Below are 20937 nucleotides of genomic sequence, written 5' to 3'. Positions count from 1 at the left end.
TGTTTCTGGCTTTGCCTGGATTTCAGTTGAAACCTGCAAAGAGCCCTGCAGGGAACTCACCTGGACGCCCAAGATTCCAAAGATGATGAAGAAAGCGCAACAGATAACCACGATGTTCCCAATAGGCTTCAGGGATGACATTAGGGTTTCCACCACCAGCTTCAGTCCTTGTGCTCGACTAATGACCCTGAGAGGGAAAAACCAGGCACAAGATGCAGGTTAGACATTGCCCCTGCAACATTCCTCCAAATCCTTCCATGCTCCCAGGCACAGGCATAAGAGAGGATAGGGAAACAGCTGTCTGAAGTGGTGAGTGGCTGAAAACGGCACAAAAAGCTATGAGGGGACTGAGGTCTAAGGGAACTTGGGGGAACTTCATATGTACTCAGGGAGCCTTGTGTGTGGAATAGGGAAGACTTATGTACACAGGTCTTGATCCAAAGCCCACTGACCTTAGTGGAAAGGCTTCTGTTAACTGCACTGGGCTTTTGACCAGTCTCACAACAAGGGAAAATTATAAAGTACTATCATGTTGACTTCTCCCACTCAGAGGCCTGCACCTTCCCAGTCATGTCCTTTTTAATTACTTCATTAAAAAAATGAATACAGATCTAATTTTGGTGATCTTTCTTCATAAAGTGCACTTCCCCCCTCCAGGTCTGAGAAATTCTATTGTCTTCTGGTTGACCCCTTATGCAACATTCTCAGGTCTTCTTTGGTGCCGCTTTCCAATCTAACGTGCCAGATGTGTTCCCTCTGGTCTCTTGTACTGCCAGAGACAGATCTGATGGTTCTAATCAAATCCAGTGTCACTCCCAGATCTATTTCCTGATTAGCACCTTCTAGAGCACATAGGGACTAAGGACATCAGCTCTGCCTCCACCAATGGTTCATCAAAGCCTCATCATGTGTTTTTCTAGAATGAAGTTTGAAGAATCATTTCATTTCTGGTCTGGATACCATCTCCCTTTGGATCCAGCTTCTTGATTTGTGTCATTCACTTGCATGCCCTTGGTTCCACACTCTCTGTTCCTAGTCATTAATAGGTCATTTGAACAGGATTGGTTTCAACAGATTCCTGAATCACTCCACTTCCTACCTTCCTCCTATTTTACTTACACCCATTCAATGCTCCTCTGTGACATCAGCTATTTGGCCACTTCTGTTACTCAGTGGAGAATTTCCCCAGCAGGAGCATAAGCAGTAAACTTCAACACTCCAGGATCGCTTCCTCTCTCTCCCCCTCTTGCATTACCTTGAGTTTCATAACTGTAGATTAGATTATACTGTACACTTGCAGAATGCACAAGCGATCAGTAGTAAAGTAGAAGAAGCAGGAAAACAAAGGGGTTGAAGATGAACGACACCATAACTGTAATGTACTTTAATATGAGGACTAAGTTTGTTCATAGTTAAAAAGCCATCACATCATTTAGGGACAGATTTACCAAGGTATTTAGGAGCAAATAGATTCCCAGTGAGATTTACAAAAGTACATCTAGTCTTCCTGGACAAGCTGCTTACAAAGTCAGGCATAAAAAAGTCAAACACTTATGTACAAAGGTGTCCAAATGCACCCACAGAGGGTGTGTGTGTCTGTACATATGCATGTATGAGAAAGGAAAAAAAATGGGATGCAGATCATTGTGTATTTTTTTGGCCACTGGTTTGAAGGCTCCTTTGAAATCTTGGCAATCAAAATGTAAAGCACCTATTCACTTATGGGACATGGATGTCTTCCTGACTGATTGACTGACCTCCCCATTCTTCACTGCTCATCTGTGCCTCTCCTTGCTCTGCCCAGCTTAGAGTCCCTCTGCATTTTCATACTCACCCCTTGTAGGTTTGGCTTTTCTATCTCCAGAACCTCCTTCTTGCCATCTTAAAGCTACCTCCCAGTCTGATTTTTAGTCTAATCACCATCCTCCCCAAACAGTACCATTCCCTCAGTAGGGGTCACTATGGTGATGTTTGGCTTTAATAAATGGCAGAATGGATGCACCTCACGCATTCTGACAGTTTGCATTATTTCTTGAGTGTCACAGTGTCTATAGAGTTAACAGGAAAGCTATGCACCCAGCCATAACAGAAAGGTGGTTTTTGTTGTTGTTTTCCTTTTTTCCCCCTAAGAATTGTTGGCTTTACACAAAAAATAAAAAATAAAACAAAACAACAACGTTCTTTCTGGTAAAATATTTACTGGAAGTGTCAAGGGCAGCTTGTCAATTCCCCTTGTAAAAAAGAAACAGATGGTGATATTTTTATCCACTCCCTACCAACACAACACAAAAGGAAGACACTTCTGTTTCTCAACCTGGCTGTTTGCTCAGGTAGCTGCAGTTGTTACTTATTACAACTCCCTGGCTTCTTGTCAGCTCTGTTCTGTTGCAGTTCTCCTGAGCTGAAAGAGGCCTGGATAGCTCAGGCACTGTAAGGAATTATGAAGTCTTTAACCTTTAAGGCTGTAAATCAAATTTAAGCCAAACTGGCAGCAACCAAAAGTAAATCATGACCATCAAATGGCAGCTTAACACGCTATGTTAAATATATGGGTTGACGTCAGTCCAGTTCTGGTGTACACCACAAGCCACAAACACACCTCATTAGTGCCCTTTCTGATAGTCTCAGTGGACAGACCAAAGCACATGAAAACAGAAATGCCACCAGATCAGGGCTTTGGCACTGTAGGGGAAAAGCTTGCAGTGTCTTGATCAGTTTGATGCCTATTCTGTACATGAATCCTACCTACTTTTATGCCTCTCCATAGCTGTAGTATCTAAGCACTTCACAACCACAGACATTCCTTACAAGAGCCCCATACAAAGTGTTATTATCCCCATCTCGCAGATGGGAAAACAGAAACACAGAAAGGCTAAGTGATTTGCCTAAGCTCACAGAGGAAGTCTGTGGTACAGCAGGAAAGTCAGCCCAGCTCTCCCGAATCTGAGGAAAGCACCCTCCCTTTGGGTGAAGAAACTCTATCCTGTGGATCAGGCCCACCAATGGGGAGGGGCAAAGGGAGCAATTATCCAGACATCTGGGGGCCCCCAGCTGCCACTGCTAGCAGTACAGCTGGGCTAAGGCAGGCTTCTTGCTTACCCTCACATGGTGCCACTCCCAGAAGCAGCTGGCATTCTCCTTGCTGCCTCTATGGGGGATGTCTCCATGCTCTGCCTCTGCCCCTGCCCCTGCCCCAAGTGAGGACTCCACAGGTCCCATTGGCTGGAACTGCAACCATTGGGAGCTGCAGGGGTGGTGCCTGTGGGCAGTGAGTGGTACATGGTAACCCCCTGCCCTACCCTCCTAGGAGCCACTGCCGGGGGGGAGGTGTTGGTCATTTTTGGGAGCCGCTCAAAGTTAGACTCCCTCCAACACCCCAACCTCCTGTTCCCGCCTAGTAAAACTGAATGAGGGTGGGAGAGAGTGAGCGATGGAGGGAGGGGAGATAGAGTGAGTGGTGGGATCCTCAGAGAAGGGGTGGGACAGGGGCCTGGCCTCAGGGAAGGGGCAGGGCAAGGTCTTTGGGTTTGCACAATTGGACAGTTGGCAGCCCTACCAGGTGAGCATATGGAAACCCATGCGCTTGCAGCTCTGCCCAAATGTCAGGCAGACCGCATCCACGTGGGCGTGGCTTGTACTTGCACGGGGCCCCATTGACTGTTCTACCCTGGGGCCTGGAATTGCTGTCGGCAGGCCTGCTGTGGATACAAGGGGAAAACTCAGGGCCTGGCAACTTTCATCAACATCAAAACCGATTAAAGATATAACAAAGTGATTTTCCTGATAAGACACCATCTGAGAGCCAACACAGGGAAAGAGAGTAACAGGTCTTGGCCAGCAGAGGCTACATGCTGAGAAAGAGGAACTAAGAAATGATATAATAGTTTGGTTCTTTCAAATTCCTAAACAGAATATAATCCAGTTCTTCATTATGTCTGCTCTGCAGTTTGCATAACACCCCGCCACGTCTCCTCTAACATTATCCCCAGGCCTACTGAGAAGACTCTAAAGAAACACGTAATCCCTGATGTAAGCCAATGGTCTGAATGAGCTCTCTCATGTGTGCTGTAGAGAAACTGGAGGAAAAGACCTCCTCAGCAGCCCTTATTAGCATAGACATACCACCTACTTAGCCAAGTGATTAATTTTGGCTGTTGGGGTTAAAATTCACTAAAGTCTTGAGCACAGGGGTAATTAAATGCTTTTATCCTTATTAAAAACAATAAGGAGTCCGGTGGCACTTTAAAGACTAAAGATATGTCTACATTGAACAGCTATTTCGGGATACTACCCTGGGTCTACACAAGCCACTCATTATTTTGAAATATTTTTCAAAATAATGGACGTGCTATTTCCCCATCCTGGTAAACCTCGTTGCATGAGAGATAAGAGATGGCTCAAAATACTGCGTTATTTTGAAATTTGGCACCGTCTAGACACGCCAAATTTCAAAATAAGTTATTTCGAAACAGATTTGAGATAAGATATGCAATGTGCGCAGCTCAAATTGCGTATCTTATTTCAAGTTTAGGGTGCTGTATAGATGCACCCTAACAAATTTATTTGGGCATAGGATTTCATGGATAAAAATCATGATGTCAGATGCAGGGAGTGGAAATCACAGAGATGGAATATATATATAGTGACAAAGCTCCTCCTTAAACTTAGGGCATGTCTAGACTGCCCGCAGCTTTCGAAAGAAGACTTTCAAAAGAAGATATTTGCACCTAACTTGCATATCTTCTTCCAATCCCATTTTCGGAAGAGTTTTTTCGAAAAAAAAACCTAGATGGGGTTCTTTTGGAAAAAAACCCCTTTTTCAAAAGAACCCTGTATACCTCATTTTTTTAGGAAGAAGGGTTCTTTTGAGGAAAAAAAAACCCCTTTTTTCGAAAGAACCCTTCTTCCTAAAAAAATGATGTGTACAGGGTTCTTTTGAAAAAGGGGTTTTTTTCCTCAAAAGAACCGCATCTAGACTGTTTTTTTTTTTTAAAAAAAAACTTGTCCAAAAACAGGATCGGAAGGTGATATGCAAATTAGGTACAAATATCTTCTTTCGAAAGCAGCAGGCAGTCTAGACGTGCCCTTAGTTGGTCTTGCACTTTCAGGCAGATTTACTTGCCTCAAAGGCTCACAACGATCCTCAGTTTAGACACCAGCTTGGTGTTTATTGGCCAGTATGGGGAAAAGAGAGGAAAACAAACTTCATAGACTTTGAAACCCCTCCCTGTGGTACGGAGTAGGACAAACGCTAGCACCAAAACCAGTCTCTTTCTTGTACTGAAATGGGGAGCTGTGTGCGTGTGTGCGGGGGGGGGGGGGGGGGGGGAGGGAGGAACCCTGTAATAGCAGCTGTGTGTAATGGTGCTGGTAAAACTGGCATGACAGCTACAAATCTCTGGGCCACTTTCCCACAGCCTACCCTAGCACCATCCTTACTGGAGGGTCTTCTTCCTGCTACCTACTTGCACTTCCTTCTCCCTGACTCTCCACTGCACTTCTTCTCCTTCCTCACACCCAGAGCAAAGAGAAGAGAAGCCTTTTTAAACCAGTCTCAACTGGTTCTTACTTGGCCCCAGGTGTTCTGATTAATCAGGCTCCCTTGAGTCTGGAAGCCTCTTAATTGGTCCCAGGTGTTTTCATTGGCCTGATTGCTCTGACTGATTCTAGCAGGTTCTTGCTTGTTCTGGAACAGCTCTCGTTAGTCTATCCTGGAAAAAGAGACTTAGTTAATCTGGGGCTAATATATTTTCCCTCTACTACTTTCCTGTATGCTGGCACATGCTTTCCTTCGTCACGATATGATCGGCAGCTCCTTTATTTGGGTATGTCTACACTAGCTCGGTAGTTCGAGCTAGGTAGGCAAATGAGGGCAACCGGAGTTGCAAATGAAGCCCGGGATTTAAATATCCCGGGCTTCATTTGCATCTTCCCGGGCGCCGCCATTTTTAAATACCCCTTAGTCCGAACTCCATGCCCGCGGCTACACACGGCACGGAGTAGGTAGTTCGAATTAGGATCTCTAATTCGAACTACCGGTACACCTCGTTCCACGAGGAGTAATGGTAGTTTGAATTAGAGCCATCTGCCAAAGAGTCATCTGTATATGCTCGTGCTTCACACTTTTCACTTCCTCACCCTTGTGTCCTGCCGAGACACCAAGTGGTGGGACCTCCTACCACCAATAGAGGATGGGGAGCTGCAGTGGGCCAGTCTCTACTCCACTTTGGTTCCTCGGCCTGCTGGGGACATCAGCTGGAGAATCCTCCACGGTGCTGTGAGAACGAGTGTGTATTTGGTGTGGTTCACCCCTGTTCCTGACACTTGCCCCTTCTGTGGCGTGAGGGAGACCCTAGCACACATTTATCTTGAGTGCGCCAGATTACAGCCCCTCTTTTGGCCTCCTCCTCTCGTTGAGGTTCTGGCTGCACTCCTCCCCTCACCTATTAAGTTACGCACACCCCATCCATGGGCCCCACAGTCACGGGACCTCCTCATCAACCTCCTCCTGACTATAGCCAAGATGGCAATCTACAAGACCAGGAACCAGAGGTTGTCTGAGGGAGGAGCCTGCAACTGTGGGGCCTGTTTCCACTTCTACATCCATTCACACGTCCAGGCAGAGTTCCACTGGGCGGCGTCCGCTGGCTCTCTTGAGACCTTCGAGGGGCAGTGGGTGCTGTCTGGGGTTCTCTGCTCGGTGTCCCCATCCAGTTCCCTTGTTTTAGTCCTTTGACCCTCACACCCATCCCTGTTTTTTCTTTATTTGTCCCCAATAATTAGTTGGCATTCTGGGCTCTGTGGACCCTTCCCATAGGCTGGGGGGACGTCGTTTAGATGTGGGCCGGCTAACGCCCACCCACCTCCCTGAATCCAATAGGACTACTTTCCTGTAGCCCTTTGGCCTGACTCTTTCACTATATATACCAATCCCTGTGTGTGTATGTGTGTGTGTGCACGCACGCACTTGCCTCTGTGATGTGTGTGTGTGTGTAATATATTTCTACCTCTGATTTCCACTCCATGCATCTGACAAAGTGGTTTTTAATCCATGAAATCTTATGCCCAAATACATTGTAGTCTTTAAGGTCTATGCAGAGTCTATGAGGCATCACAAGACTCTACGTTGCTTTTGGAGACACAGACTAGCACGGTGACCCCTCTGAGACTTTATCCTTATAGTATGCTTAAAGGGCACACTTAATATAACCTAAATGAGGGGTCACTTTAGCCTCACTCACTATACATGGGGTCAGGAGCCACAGCAAAGTGGAAGTCAGAGGGGATGGGGACAGACCTTCTTATCTAGTAGGGAGGAGTTTGTTTAATGGTCACAGATGCCATTTGACTCCTCTCCAGGTCTAGGGGCTGAGCCTTAGATCAGCCTGCAGTGAACTGCAGTGCAAGAGTTGGCAATGGCAGGTTCCCCACGACTCAGTGCAATTGCTCCCAGTTGAATTCACTAAGGTTAGGGCAAGATGGTGGCACCTTGGACCCCCATGAAGATAGCATGGTGAGCTCAGCATCAAAAGCAGCCTCCTGCTCAACAAATCTGGGAAGTGCGATGACTAATAGCCGGGCTAGGTGGTCATGAGGCTGTAGGGCTGGATCCAGCCAGGCCAAAGGGCCCAGCAGAGCAGTGGCAGAAGCCACACTCATGGATGCACCCACCTGAATACACCCCCTATGCTTTGCTGACATCAGACAATCACCTGCAAGTGGATGCTATGATGTGACAGTGGGAGACACACGTGCAAGGGCCATGCACATCCCATAGATGTAAGAAGGAAATTAAATAAATGGCCCCTTTCCCCATCACCAGTTAGCACTTACGCCCTGGGAATGAAATCCATTAGATTTCCACACTGCAAAGTGGGATACTGAGGCAACGGTTTACTTCCCTAGATCCTGTGGGGCGTGTTGTTTATTTGTTGTTTGCATACTTCTGAGTCATTGTTGCTGTATTTTCAAATTAATGCTGAACCCCCTCACTCTGTAATAAAAGTTTGCTTTTTGTTATACACAGAGTTGATGCTTGTGAGGGGGGAAGTATTATTTATTAGAGACACCCCAGGAAACTATTTAATTTTCCCAAATTTCTGGCTTGGGGCTTGAGCTGGTTTTATTTAGTAACATTAAGAGGAACCTCTGGATATCGAGACGGCTCTTGTGGCTGCCACCACCACCGCCAGAAGGTTAAATACTAATTAATGAAAAACATCACAGTCCTCCTAGCTTCTGTGCCTGAGGGCAAGATCCACCAGGTCAATGGACAGACTCCAGAGAAAGCCAGAAAAGGCCTTAGAAAGAACCACCAAGTAACACAGCCTCAGCATTTCCGAGACATTAGTGTCAGCTTTAACCATCCCAGCGCTTTGTCTATGTCACCCAAGTTCCTGCTGATATTATTGCCTGCAAAACCATGCTATCCAATCCACCACTCCTGCAATTTAGTGCTGAACGAGCCAGTTGATTCGAGCCCTCTGGACATTGCGGCTCAGTAGCCAGCTGAGATTGCATTAAGGACAATTTCAGCCTGCGTCAGACATCTGATAAATGAGGAAATTGGAGTCATGGAAGTTCTTCAGCATGAAAAAATGCTAATCCCTTGAGTTCCTCTTGGTTCTGCTGGCCTCAGCAGTCCCAATGCTGCGAAACTCCATGCGTGCAGATACTCCAAAACGGCTGTCAATCTCATCCCAGCTAGAACATATTTACCAACTTTAAGACTGCTAGTCTGCTCAGCCCATTTGTATGAAGGAGCAGCAGCTTGATGTTAATACAGACTTTCCTCCACCGGGGAAAAAATAGTAAAGGTGATAATATGATAAAGAGGAGAGAATCTACAAAATGACTATTTCATACTGCGATGGGAGGAAGAGGGAATAATTTACACATCTGCTTTGGAAGCTGCAGCCAAAGCTCCGAAGAGAGTAACATCGCATTGAAATCTATCCAAATTAATTCTGAAACCATTTTTAATTTGGATTTCGCTTGTATCTTAAGCTACAGCACTTGATCCTGACAACAGGAGGTTGAATGCGGCAGGAAGAAATGTTCTTGTATCCTCAGTTCTTCTCCAGACTGGTAAGTCATAAAGGGCAGCAGAAACACCTTGGAATGCCCTTTCTTGTGAACCCATTTTCAAACTTCTGTGCTTAGCGTGGGGCTTGAATACCCCTTTGTATAGCTTTAGGCCTGATATTCAATGTCTGATGTGGAATTACGCCCACAGAATTGCATGTACATGATTTGCACCAATGTGGACCTATTTTTCTATAGCAAAATAAAACACAGAAATCAGCAAGGTCTTTTGTACGTTGCCAACCTCTAGGGCCATAAATTAAGGCCATCAGCCAAAGCAAATTTAACAAAAAGCCCTTCACTTTTCTAAAGTTAAATGCAGCAAAGTGTAGAGCTGTGGCTTCCCACAGGGATTTTTCTTGTGATGTTTCCCTGTTTCCCTGTCCCTGGATGCTTTAGTCACTACTAGGGTGTGTCTAGACTACTGAGTTTTGTCGACAAAAGTGGACTTTTGTCGACAAAACTATACCAGCGTCTACACATAACGTCGACAGAACTCAGCAATTTTGTCGACGCTGGTATACCTCATTTTACGAGTTCTGTCGACAGAAGGTGTTATTGCCTGTAGGGTTGCGTCTAGACTACAGGGTTCTGTCGACAAAGCAGCTTTCTTTGTCGACAGAACTCAATGTGTCTGGACGCTCTTTGACAAAACTTCTGTCGACAAAACGCGGTAGTCTAGACGTACTCCTAGAGTGTCCCTTTCTGGCTGCATCTGGGGATTAGGTCTGCCAGGTTGACACCAGTGTTCCCTGTAAACTGTGCGCTTGTGCATCCATCCAGGAGAGATTCAAATGTTGCCCAGATTATTAGCAGAGTGCCCACTACTAGTTTTTTTTTTTTACTGGTGGTGCACATGCCTCAGTGCACATAACATTTATTCCGCATGGAAAAAAAACATTTGCACATGCATGGAAAAGATTAGAGGGAACATTGATCGATGCTCACTCCATCTCACTTGCTTGAGACTCGGCTGCTCCAGCTTCCTGGCTTGCCCCTCTGGCCTGGTCACTGTGGCCTTCCCTTTCTGGGGGTGATATATGCAAGTCTCTCAGAAACCCCTGACCCACTTGCCACTTCCCTGGTGGCTGGTTGGGGAACCCTGGCCCATGCTCTAAACTGGGTTCCAATTTAGGGAGCCTATAACAAGCAGTAAAGATCTGTACCAGGTCTATCTCTTATTGCTGGGTCCCTGGGCTGCGACCTACAAGACCTTAACTGACCTTCAGAGGAACAGCAGTTTCCATCTCCGCCACCCTATTCTGCTTTCAGCTGCTGGGCCTTCCTGTTCCTGTCCTGCTGAACCTCATCGTATTAGTCCTTGCTCTCTGGCTCATCCTCACAGTACAGCCCAGGCAGTTATCTTGTCCACCTAGCCACCTTCCCTTTTCAGGCCTGGGTGTGTGTGTGTGTGTGTGTGTGTGTGTGTGTGTGTGTGTGTGATCACACTCGCCGATAGCCATTCTTGCCATTTCACCCCTTGTGCCTATACAAGGAGTTGGCAAGCGGCAGCCAGGTGCTGTTGCTGGTTAACTGGGGACTTAGTGCTGGCCACCATCCCCTGTCTCGAGCTGAGTGAATAGCGGATTTTTTCCAGCTTGGGGGCTGGTAATTTTGGGTTGACCAGAAATGGAATATTTCTATTTTCCCGCCAAAATGATCCCCCCTCCCAAATACGTTTCACTGCAAATGAAATGGTTCATTTGAATGAATAGTTGTGTTAGCTTGTTTCATTTTGGGGGAGTTTAAAAACACATCTAGCTACATTTCGACACGAAGCATCCATTCTGAAGTGACAAGCAGAAACGTTTCATCTTGAAAATGTTGTTGTGGAAAGCTTCAACTTAAAACCATTGTTCCTTCCTCCCATTATTTTGTCTGAGACGATCTGCTAAATACAACCGCGATTCATGACAAGTTTAGGCTTGCTCAAGCATCACACAGGGTCTTGTGCAGGGTCCAGGCTGTGAAGTGAATTTCATACACTGGAACTGCCATTCCCACATTAATGGCAGCTCGACAAGATGGGCCTCCCTTTGATTAAAACCAGAGGAGGCTGTGCTGTGCACCTGATTACTCTTGCACATACACAGCTGGTCCAAAAGATGGAGCTAAAGAATGCTAAATTTTGCTGGGCCTTGGGCAAGGAGGCCATGGTTAGCTGAGTCCATATGTGCCCGTGCATAATGCCAGCAGATGGATTTCCACATGTGGAGATTTATGAATTACTAAAAAGCCCCTGCTTTAATGGTTGGCTTTTCATTTCCTACAAATCTAATTAGAGAGGAACAGAATCAATTGTGAACATATTTAGGAAACCGTTTGCTTGTTATCTCTTTCAAACTTCCTTTGTATTATGAAATGTTTGTGCAGTTTAGTCTATCACAAACACTTGTGTACCCCACTGAGAAAATGCGTCACATGCCAAGACGAACAAAATAATTTAAGGGCCCTATCCTGCAAATACCCTGTCAGGCTGGTAGTTCATGCAGATAATCCCACTGAGATGAATGGGATAAGTCACATGAACAAGGATAACTCATGTGAATTATGGCTCCAATCTTGAGCAGGCTGACCCATACACAGAGTCTCACTGACAAAGAGGATCAAAGCCTTAAACGGAAGCAACAACAACAAAACAAAAAACAAAACCTCCCACACCCATCAGGAAGCAATAGATCAATGTAAAGTGCACTCAGAACATCTAATCTAGGTGTGATCTAACAACCTGGGCTGATTGAGAAAACAACTAGCCTTCACCGGAGGAGAGTCAGCAAATTTGATGTGCATCTCTCAGTCCAAGCCGATGTGAAATAGTTTTGCCTATAGAAATGCCAGTTATCTTGTATTTTTTCTGTGTGTGCATTAGAAAGAAGAGAGAAGAGCTAGGCAGATGTGCGCAATTTTCTATGTGTGCTTGAACCTTGAAGTGGGTTCCAATCATTTTAAAACCAATATGCCCTTTTCCAGGAGCAACTGGTGAAGAGGGACATGGGAGTCACTGGACATGTAACCTCCCCCCGATGCACGCCAGGGAAGAGTCAGGACAACCCCCCAACCTGAGGCCCTGCATTTCCCTGACCCTGCTGTTCCCTCCCCCTCTTCTTCCCCAACCTTGCTTTGCCCCCACCTCACCTCTTCCTCCACCCCCCTCTCGCAGTGCTGCAGCTGGGGGGGAGGGGGGGCAAGGGGCTAGCAGAACTGGGGATCTGGGGCCAGCAGTGGGGATTCAGCCCCTACACACTCATCGGCAGCAACGTGGCCCCAGCTTGTTCTGCTCCCCCAGCCATGTTGCTTTTCTTCCGGCTGGTGAGAGTGAGGGTGGTATCCAGTGCGCACCGCCTCCAGTGCGCACTGCTCCACCTCCCCCAATGCTGCCGGAGAGTGCAAGGGGGAGGGGGGGAGGATCCCTGCTGTGGGTGACAGGTCACCCTTGGACGCCCAGAGACTCTGGCCCTGTTGGCTACTGGCTGGCCCTTTGCCTCCCCCCCACTCATGGCATTTGGGGGCATGTGTCCCCTTGTGCCTCTACATGTCGCCCCTGCCTTTTTCCATACTGGGACTTCCCTGCCCCCCCTCTTCAATCTAGTCAGGTCCTCGTTCCATTTAGCAGTATGGGAAAGGCAGGGTGGCTACAAGCCCCTGACATTTGTTTGTGGCCTTTCTGAGGCCAGGCCACAGGCTGAGAGCCTTTCCTTTAAATGGCTCTTTTAACAGTTCTTCCACCTTTTCCGCCTTGCTTTTCTGTGGAAAAGTTTAACAAACAGGCTTGCTGTCAGGCATGTCCACGGAACCAACAAACAGAACAGGAACCCCAGAAGACACCTGAAGAAAACTGAGTCTGAACCCACAATCACAAGAATGCACCTGGGAAAAGTGCTTATCAGGGTTGCGATCACCCAATCAAAAGAGCAGAGACATACCATGGAACGTAGCTGTCCAATCAAAACTCACCAGTACTGTTCAAAATGTGAATATTTAATGCTCACCATGAACAGCATGTGCACAATCTGGGGACTTTTCCAACAAATAATGCTGAGCAACTACATGGCAAAAGGCGTAACCTGCAATGTAGATAATGTGTGACAAATATGGCTAAGTTTAGCAAAAATATTAGCAGCTGCTAATTATTTGCTCCACTCTAATGTTTTACCCACTAAAGGGCTGACCAAAAGCCTGCTGAAGGCAATGCAAAAGGGCATGGAGATAAAGCCTGTGTTTTGATTCTTTCAGAGAGAGATATACAGATGGCGTAGCCATCTTTTCATTATTATTCATATTGCAGCAGCAATCAGAACACCCCGTCAGAATGAGGTCCTGCTTTGCTAGGCCCAGCATAAACACACTGAAAGAGATACAATCTACCCCAAAAGATAAACACCACATGAAGGGAGGGGAAGTGTGACACTACTTGTGTGTAAAGAGACTGGGGATGATACACTTGTTAGTTTGAACATAACAAGAACACCCCCAATTATATTAGGTTATTGTATTTATTAAGGATATAAATCCTCATGCTTTAGGGCACAGGCAAAGCACCGTCTGCTTGGGATCAAGAAGAAATTTTCTCCTTGGGCAGGTGACTGCACAATTGTCCATTAAAAGATTTATTGTTTCTGTCCATGAAGCATCCGATAGTGGTCACTGTCCAATGGGAAACCTGCCTAGATGGACCAATGCTCTCTTTACATCTGACCAGTCTTATAGTTAGTACTGGAGTGAAAGTAATGGAGAATTTGAAGGGGAAAAATCTTCACATTTTAGGTTAAGCAACAATTTGGTCTCAGAATCTTTGAAAATTAGCTGCCACCTGCTACTAATTTTCTTCTTGGTTACAAAAGCCATTGATTGCCTGAAGGGAGAGGGGAAAGGAGCTGTTAAGAAACACTTCACACAGAGCAAATGAGAGCACAAATAGCAGGGGACGTGTGTCTTAATGAGCAAAGGAGACATTGATCAGTTCACTACATGGCTCAGCCTGACTCTGAGATGTGTTGAGCGCATGGTGCGCCCCTTGATTCCAGCAGGACCTGAAGACATTGCATATCAGAATCAGGCCGGAAGTTTGTTGTAAAACCAGCGATAGGTTGCGTGTGGAGCTGGAGGTGCAAGTCAGTGGCAAACTCTTCATTTTCGGTCTTACTAGGCCCTTCCATTGAACTCCTGAAAAGTTTTGGTTTTTTGCCCAGAGGGTTTCAGGGCACCACCCCCAACCAGAAGCTTGCACAGCCAACCGGCACCTCTTTCCTATCTTCTCTAGCCCCCAATCACGGCTTACCTCAATGGTCTGAGTGTTCGCAGCAGCCTCAAGACCCTCAGCATTCCAAGAATTTTAGTGCCGCTGTCGGATACCATGGAAACCAGGATGTCAATGACCGAGATGAGAACCAGCACCCCATCCAGCACATTCCAACTGCTCTTCAGGTACGCTTTCTCCCCAAAACACAAGCCGAGTGCCACCACCTGCCCAAATGGCAAACGGCAACAAGTTATGACTAATTCAGCCAGTAGGTTTCTTTCAGTTAGCGACCTGCAAGCTAATACATTATTCACAGATAAGTGATTGCGAGTCCATTGGCTTCCCAGTATAGAAACCTAATTAGACAACTCTGTAAAGTGTTATACCGTAAGGGCTGTAAAAATAACTCTGCCAAAAACATCACAGATTGTCCCTTAACAGCTGATGTATTTTTAATGCAGCTAACCCTAGTTGTGCAAAAGGGATTCTATTAATGTATAGCTGCTACACAGAAGACTGGATCACATGAGTATTTGGGTGACTGAGGGAGAAAAGTGGTTTCAAGGTCCTGGCTATAGGCTGTTGCTGTCTGCTAGGTTTGCAAACACAGAAGAAAGGGGAAGATTCCCAAGAAAAGGGGAGCAGTTCTGAGATGCTATGAATTATACAAGAGAGACTTATAGGAAAAAGTTTTGGCGAATCTTTGGGCCTGATTCTGGCTCTAATTCAGCAAAGCATTTAAGCACACTCTTAATAAAATAACAAACCATCACCACTTACCTCTTCTACAGCACTTTTCAACAGGCGATCTCAAAGCACTTTACAAAGCCGGTCTGTATAATTATCCACATTGTACAAATGGGGAAACTGAGGCATGGGGAGGTGAAATTACTTGCCCCAGGTCACCCAATAGGCCAGTGGAAGGGATAGATAAGAACAGAATCGTGGTCTCCTGAGTCTCAGTCTTTACCCACTAGGTCTCACTGCTCTTCAGCAAAGCACTTGCACATAAACTTATATTTAAATCATGGAAGTCAATGAGACTTTTCCACATGGCTGAAGCAAAGCATGTGCTTAAGTGCTGTGTGGAAAAGAGGACTGCTGATCTGAAGCCTCTCATCTTGTCAATACCACTATAAACCAGGAACCACTTCAATGGAGTGACGGTGGTGCAAACTGCACTAAAAATAAAGTGCCTGGTATTTACTGAGTTATTTTTCAAGAAGGGGGGAATGTTTACTCCTCCCTCCCAAGAAGCAGAGCAGATTTAGACATGATGATCTCTGGAAAAATGGACACAAGGGGCTTTAGAAATCCAAAGTAATAAAATGATGCTAATGCAGCACAGCCAGGCTTATGCTTTGGCGTCGCTTACCTTAACTGTCATCTCAGCCAGGAAGATTACTGTGAAGATGTAGTTGGACAGTGTGAGGAAAATTCGTTCCTATAAAAAAAAGAAAATGAGACACAAGGTTTTATAGTCTTCTCCCCAAATCTCTCTCTTGAGATATATATTTGGGTGGCTGCTTAATGTTCTCCTGATTTCATGCTGAAATCGGTCTTGGAATCTTTGTTCCTGAAGATGTCCAAACATGTACATGATAACACTTTACTTGTTTATAGAGCTCCTTTTCTATGTTCCCTCTATGTCACCTGTCAGTACCATGGACAGCTGCCAGCTTTCTCTATGGGGTGATGCAATGAGCTTAAATTGCAGGAAGGGAGGTGTAGGTTGGACATTAGGGAAAATTTCCAAACTGTCAAGGTGGTTAAGCACTGGCATAAATTGCTTAGGGAGTTTGTGGACTCTCCGTCACTGGAGATATTTTAGAGTAGGTGAGACAAACGCCTGTCAGGAGTGATCTAGAGACAAACACCTGTCGGGGTGATCTAGGCTCAGGGCTCCCCCCACCTCAGCATTGCGGAGCTCACACTGGTGAGGGGTGAATTTGTTCATTTCTCACCTGTGTGTAGCCTCCAACTGATTTTTCTGTGGGTCAGTGGCCCTGATCCAAAAAAAGGTTCCCCACCCCTGATATAGATGGTGCTTGGTCCTGCTGTGAGCACAGGGGATTGGACTTGATGACCTTTTGAGGTCCTGTGCAGTTCTAGTGTTCTATGATTCTATGCTTGCTTCACCACACGTGTGTCTGTGTGCATGTGTGGGGTGGGGCGGGAATAAACAAAGGGTACAACTGACAATCATATGCCCTGGCTCTCAAACTAAGTCATTCTTTCCAAGTATCCTTTGGCCATTCCACATTTTCTCAGGTTCTATATCACTCCTTTGCCTGCCCCAAGTACTCTGGGATACATGTGGAGGGGGAGGGGGCTTGAAAGATGTAAGAAGTGGTTCCCTTATAAACGGTGTAGAGTAGATGTCTCATAACCCTTCATCTGAGTACTTCTCAAGAATTATTACGACCCACATCAACCGTGTGAAGTAAGTCTGATAGCCATGGCACAGAGAGACCATGCCTCCACTGGGATAACCTGCCATAACTCCACTGAAGTCAATGAAATTGTCACCATTTATACCTGCTGAGGATCTTCCCCCAAAGGCTGCATCTAGACTGGCATGATTTTGCGCAAATACTTTTAATGGAAAATTTTTCCGTTAAAAGTATTTGCGCAAGAGAGCATCTATCCTGGCATGTGCCTTTGTGCAAAGGATTTGCTTTTGCGCAAAAGCATCCGTGCCAGTGTAGAAGCTCTCTTGTGAAGAAAGCTCCGAAGGCCATTTTAGCCATCGGGCTTTCTTGCGCAAGAAATTAACGTTGCTGTCTACACTGGCCCTCTTGTGCAAGAATACCTGCGCAAGAGGGCTTATCCCTGAGCGGGAGCATCAGAGTATTTGGGCAAGAACCACTGATTTTGTATATTACAAAGTCAGTGTTCTTGCGCAAATACTCGCGGCCAGTGTAGACAGGCGGCAAGTTTTTGCACAAAAGCGGCTGCTTCTGCGCAAAATCATGCCAGTCTAGATGCAGCCAAAGAGTTTAACAGAGCTGGGAACAGAACTCATGCTCTAAACCAGTCCCACCATGGTCTAATCACTAAACCATGCTTTCCTTCTCTAAGTAGCTAGTGATTAGAGATAAGAGCCTGGACTAATTCCCTATCTATAACCGGCAGAAACCTTTCTTTTAAATGATGATCATTAAATAAATTACACGTTCCCCTAATCCCTGTACAATCTCTGATTACTTGTACTGTAAAATGGAGAACTGAAAGGGGGAGGAAGACAGAAATACAGTAGGTGTGTGTGTACATAGTGGCTACGTCTACACTGGCCCCTTCTTTGGAAGGGGCATGCTAATTTTGAAAGTCAGAATAGGGAAATACACGGGGGATTTAAATATCCCCCGCGGGATTTAAATAAACATGTCCGCCGCTTTTTTCCCGGCTTGGGGAAAAGCCGGAAAAAAGTGTCTAGACTGGCCCGATCCTCCGGAATAAAGCCCTTTTCCGGAGGATCTCTTATTCCTATCTGAAGATCCTCCGGAAAAGGGCTTTATTCCGGAGGATCGGGCCAGTCTAGATGCTTTTTTCCGGCTTTTCCCCAAGCCGGAAAAAAAGCGGCGGACATGTTTATTTAAATCCCCGCGGATTTCCCTATTCTGACTTTCAAAATTAGCATGCCCCTTCCGAAGAAGGGGCCAGTGTGTGTGGGTTTGTGTGTGTGTGTATACATATGCATGGGGACTAAAACATCTAGGGATGCTGGATTTATTTCCATTGCTCCCTAAGGAGCAGTTCTCTAAGAAATTCATGTCCCTTTAAAAAGCAGCTGCAATTTAACTATGAGAAAACACCATGCAAACTCTCATTTGCCCGGCCATGTTTTACTGAGAGTGATACAGGAATCGCTAAGTAGCTTGTTCCCATCCCGGTGTCTGTAATTAATCAAATCTTAAAGACCCCCGCTGTGACTGCATGAGCCGTGACAGAAAACATCCCTGGTCTTCAAAAGAGGGCTGCATAAAAGACTGCTCTCCAAGGTCAGCAAGTGTGCGGTGGGGCTGAGTGGCTGCAGGAGTGGATAAACACCTGCTTTAGGCAGTGCAGATAAAATGGTAATAGCAGGTAGAAGAGAGTCAGAATATTGCACTGTTCTTTGGCAAGTGGGCAGTGGTTTGGAAGTGCAGTCTCCATGCACCGCATCCCCTACTCTCCATGCGGAGACTGCCCATCCTGCTCTGACTGGCTGATTCTAATTTGGACAGGGAGAGAATTGGCTCTAGGCAGTTAGAAAATCCATGGCTCTGGAAGGCAAAGTGAAATATCTGAAACAAGTGAAGCTAAAACAACTATTTGTGTTTCCAGGCAAGACCTCTGGCAGCTGGAATGGGGCCGGGTACCTGTGCTTGCTGTGCCTCACTCTCAATCTCCCCCCTTTAGCATCTCCTGTGGTACCACCCTTGGTCCCCCCTCTTCTGCAGTCTGTCCTTGGTTCACTTCTTCGTCATCCCTGGACAACCCTGAATGGCTCCCATGGTTACCACCGCCAGGCTGATGGTTCTCATATCTACCTCTCTGCCCCGACCTCTCTCCCCTCTGTCCACGTCTGCATCTCAGAAATCTCCAAGCCGAGGCAAGACCCTAGTGCCTCATCCTCCCTCACCCCTGGCAGCCCAACAGTCCTCATCTCCCAAGCGCCACACCTCAGGCTCCTCCACATCCAGACTCTCAACAAATCCTCTCATGTCTCCCTCTTCACAGCACTAGAGACCCCACTTTTCCTTCTGTCTTTGGTGCTCCCACTCTTGTCCTCACCCTGACTGGGTCAATCTCCCAGAGGCCCAGTTCAAATGGCTTTTAAATGGGGGAACAACAAATAGCACGGAGTGGATAAAGATGGCTCTTATTTGCATGTGGATCCAGGTCACCATATACCCACCGCCAGCCTTTCCCTGAACACCCATGCAAATAAAATACCTCTCTCTAGGCCCGGGTTTCTGGACAAGAGTTTTAAGGGGACCCAACCTGGGATCAACAAGCCATTCAGAATGTGAAGGCATGGTCCCAAATGTGTGGAGCAGATACTCTGCTGCTGCAGCTTCCATGGAGCTATGCTGATTTACACCTGCTGAAGATCTGGCCCTACTTCTGCAGCAGGTCACGGCCAGACAGCTGCATTTTAGTATCTCTGCAGAATGTGGGTGACAGCAAAGAAGTCCTTTGATCTAGCTTTTTAAGAGCCTTCAAAAGACCAAGAGCTACAGCGGGATTTCCAGAACAGCCTAGAGGATACAGACACCCAATTCCATCCATTCAGTTCCCTCCAAATCCCATCATCATCCTTGGAAAATCTCAGCCTCCATCAGCTCTATGAAACCCACTGGGAGTCATTATGTGACATGCCAGGGCAACCTGCCCCAATGGCCAAGCTGGGGAAGGAGCCCAGCACCCAAATCAGTTGATCTGTTCCTGCCCTCAAAGAATGAGCTCAAGGGAGCTGCATGGCCAAGCCAACCTTTCACATGCACAGTCGCTGCCCTACCAGCCTGCCTGACACTGTCTAATAGGAAACAGAAGTTGAAAGTAAAAGGCACCCGTATGTTCAACAATGGCGGATCACTCAAAACAAGCTCACACGGCCTCCAAATTTGCTATGTCCAATTAATTTCAAAAGTGAATTAATGGAGGGCAGCATCAATGGGCTTTCATTAAAAGGGTGGTTTTGTTTTAATAGTTGCAAGGGGATCCAAACCCTGCACACCAAACTGCGAACTCCCAGCCAGAACAGTGAGCCTGTTTTATTACCTGGCAGGTGCGATTGGAAAAAATATCCGCTGTCTGGTGAAAACAGAATCCTGCTCTGCAAGAATCCTGCTCCATGCATGGACAGCAAGCCCAGGAAGGGCCATTGTGATCATCTGGTCTGACCCCCGGTAGGACACAAGCTCTAGAGCCTCCCCAACAATAAAAAGCTCAGACACACAACCAGTCTTGGTTTAAAAATTGCTGGTGATGGAGGAGAAGCCACCATAACAATTGGTGAATTGTTCCAATGGCCAACTACCCACACTGTTAAAAAGGCACACTCTCTCCAGACTGAATGTGTCCAGCTTCAACTGCCAGCCAACTGCTTTGTGTTTATACCTTTGTCTCCTAAAACAAAGAACCCATGATCAAATATTTGTTCCCCATATAGGTGCTTATTAATTGTGATCAAGTCTCCCCTTTCACATTCTCTTTGTGAAGCTTAATATATTGAGCTCCTGGAGTCTTCTGTGGCAGGCTAGAGCCTCTGTCATAACATTGGGCCACGTCTAAAGTTATTGTTTAGGATCCAGCCCAGGCTGGAAATGACTAAGGCTGTGTCTCCACTTGCCATGCCAGAGGTCAATCTTTTGGCATTCGATTTAGCAGATCTAGTAAGGACCCACTAAATTGAACTCTGAGGCCCTCATCTATTCCAGGACTCCTACTCCTTGTGAGAAGTAAGGGAAGTCAACGGGCGTGTTTGCTCCTGTTGACCTGCTGTGGCGATGGCACCAAGTTCGACTTAAGGCATGTCGACTCCAGCTATATTATTTACATAGCTGGAATTGCATACCTTAAGCTGACCTTCTGGGTCTAGTATAGACCTAGCCTAAGAGTTGTTACCA

The 20937-nt window shown here is 46.3% G+C and overlaps 1 protein-coding gene and 1 long non-coding RNA gene across 7 annotated transcripts in view; one reads left to right on the top strand and one right to left on the bottom strand.

The window, feature by feature from the left end:
• The window catches only part of CACNA1G (calcium voltage-gated channel subunit alpha1 G), a 332806-nt gene that overhangs the window by 52657 nt on the left and 259212 nt on the right, over positions 1-20937 (bottom strand). For all 6 annotated transcript variants that reach the window (XM_075903781.1, XM_075903780.1, XM_075903782.1 and 3 more), the window contains exons 19-21: positions 15699-15767; positions 14363-14547; positions 61-187 (exon numbers count right to left, since the gene is read on the bottom strand). In XM_075903781.1, the coding sequence (XP_075759896.1) occupies positions 61-187; positions 14363-14547; positions 15699-15767 (381 nt within the window). The remainder of the gene's footprint in view (positions 1-60; positions 188-14362; positions 14548-15698; positions 15768-20937) is intronic.
• LOC112546131 (uncharacterized) overlaps positions 14468-20937 on the top strand; it is a 38329-nt gene continuing 31859 nt past the window's right edge. Inside the window, exon 1 of the long non-coding RNA XR_003089755.2 lies at positions 14468-14508. This is a non-coding gene — a long non-coding RNA (uncharacterized LOC112546131). The remainder of the gene's footprint in view (positions 14509-20937) is intronic.

Source organism: Pelodiscus sinensis, chromosome 20 (genome assembly GCF_049634645.1).
Source record: "Pelodiscus sinensis isolate JC-2024 chromosome 20, ASM4963464v1, whole genome shotgun sequence".
NCBI classification, from domain to species: Eukaryota; Metazoa; Chordata; order Testudines; family Trionychidae; genus Pelodiscus; species Pelodiscus sinensis.
Note: the sequence above shows the minus strand (reverse complement) of the source record. Positions and strands in the feature narration are given on the sequence as shown.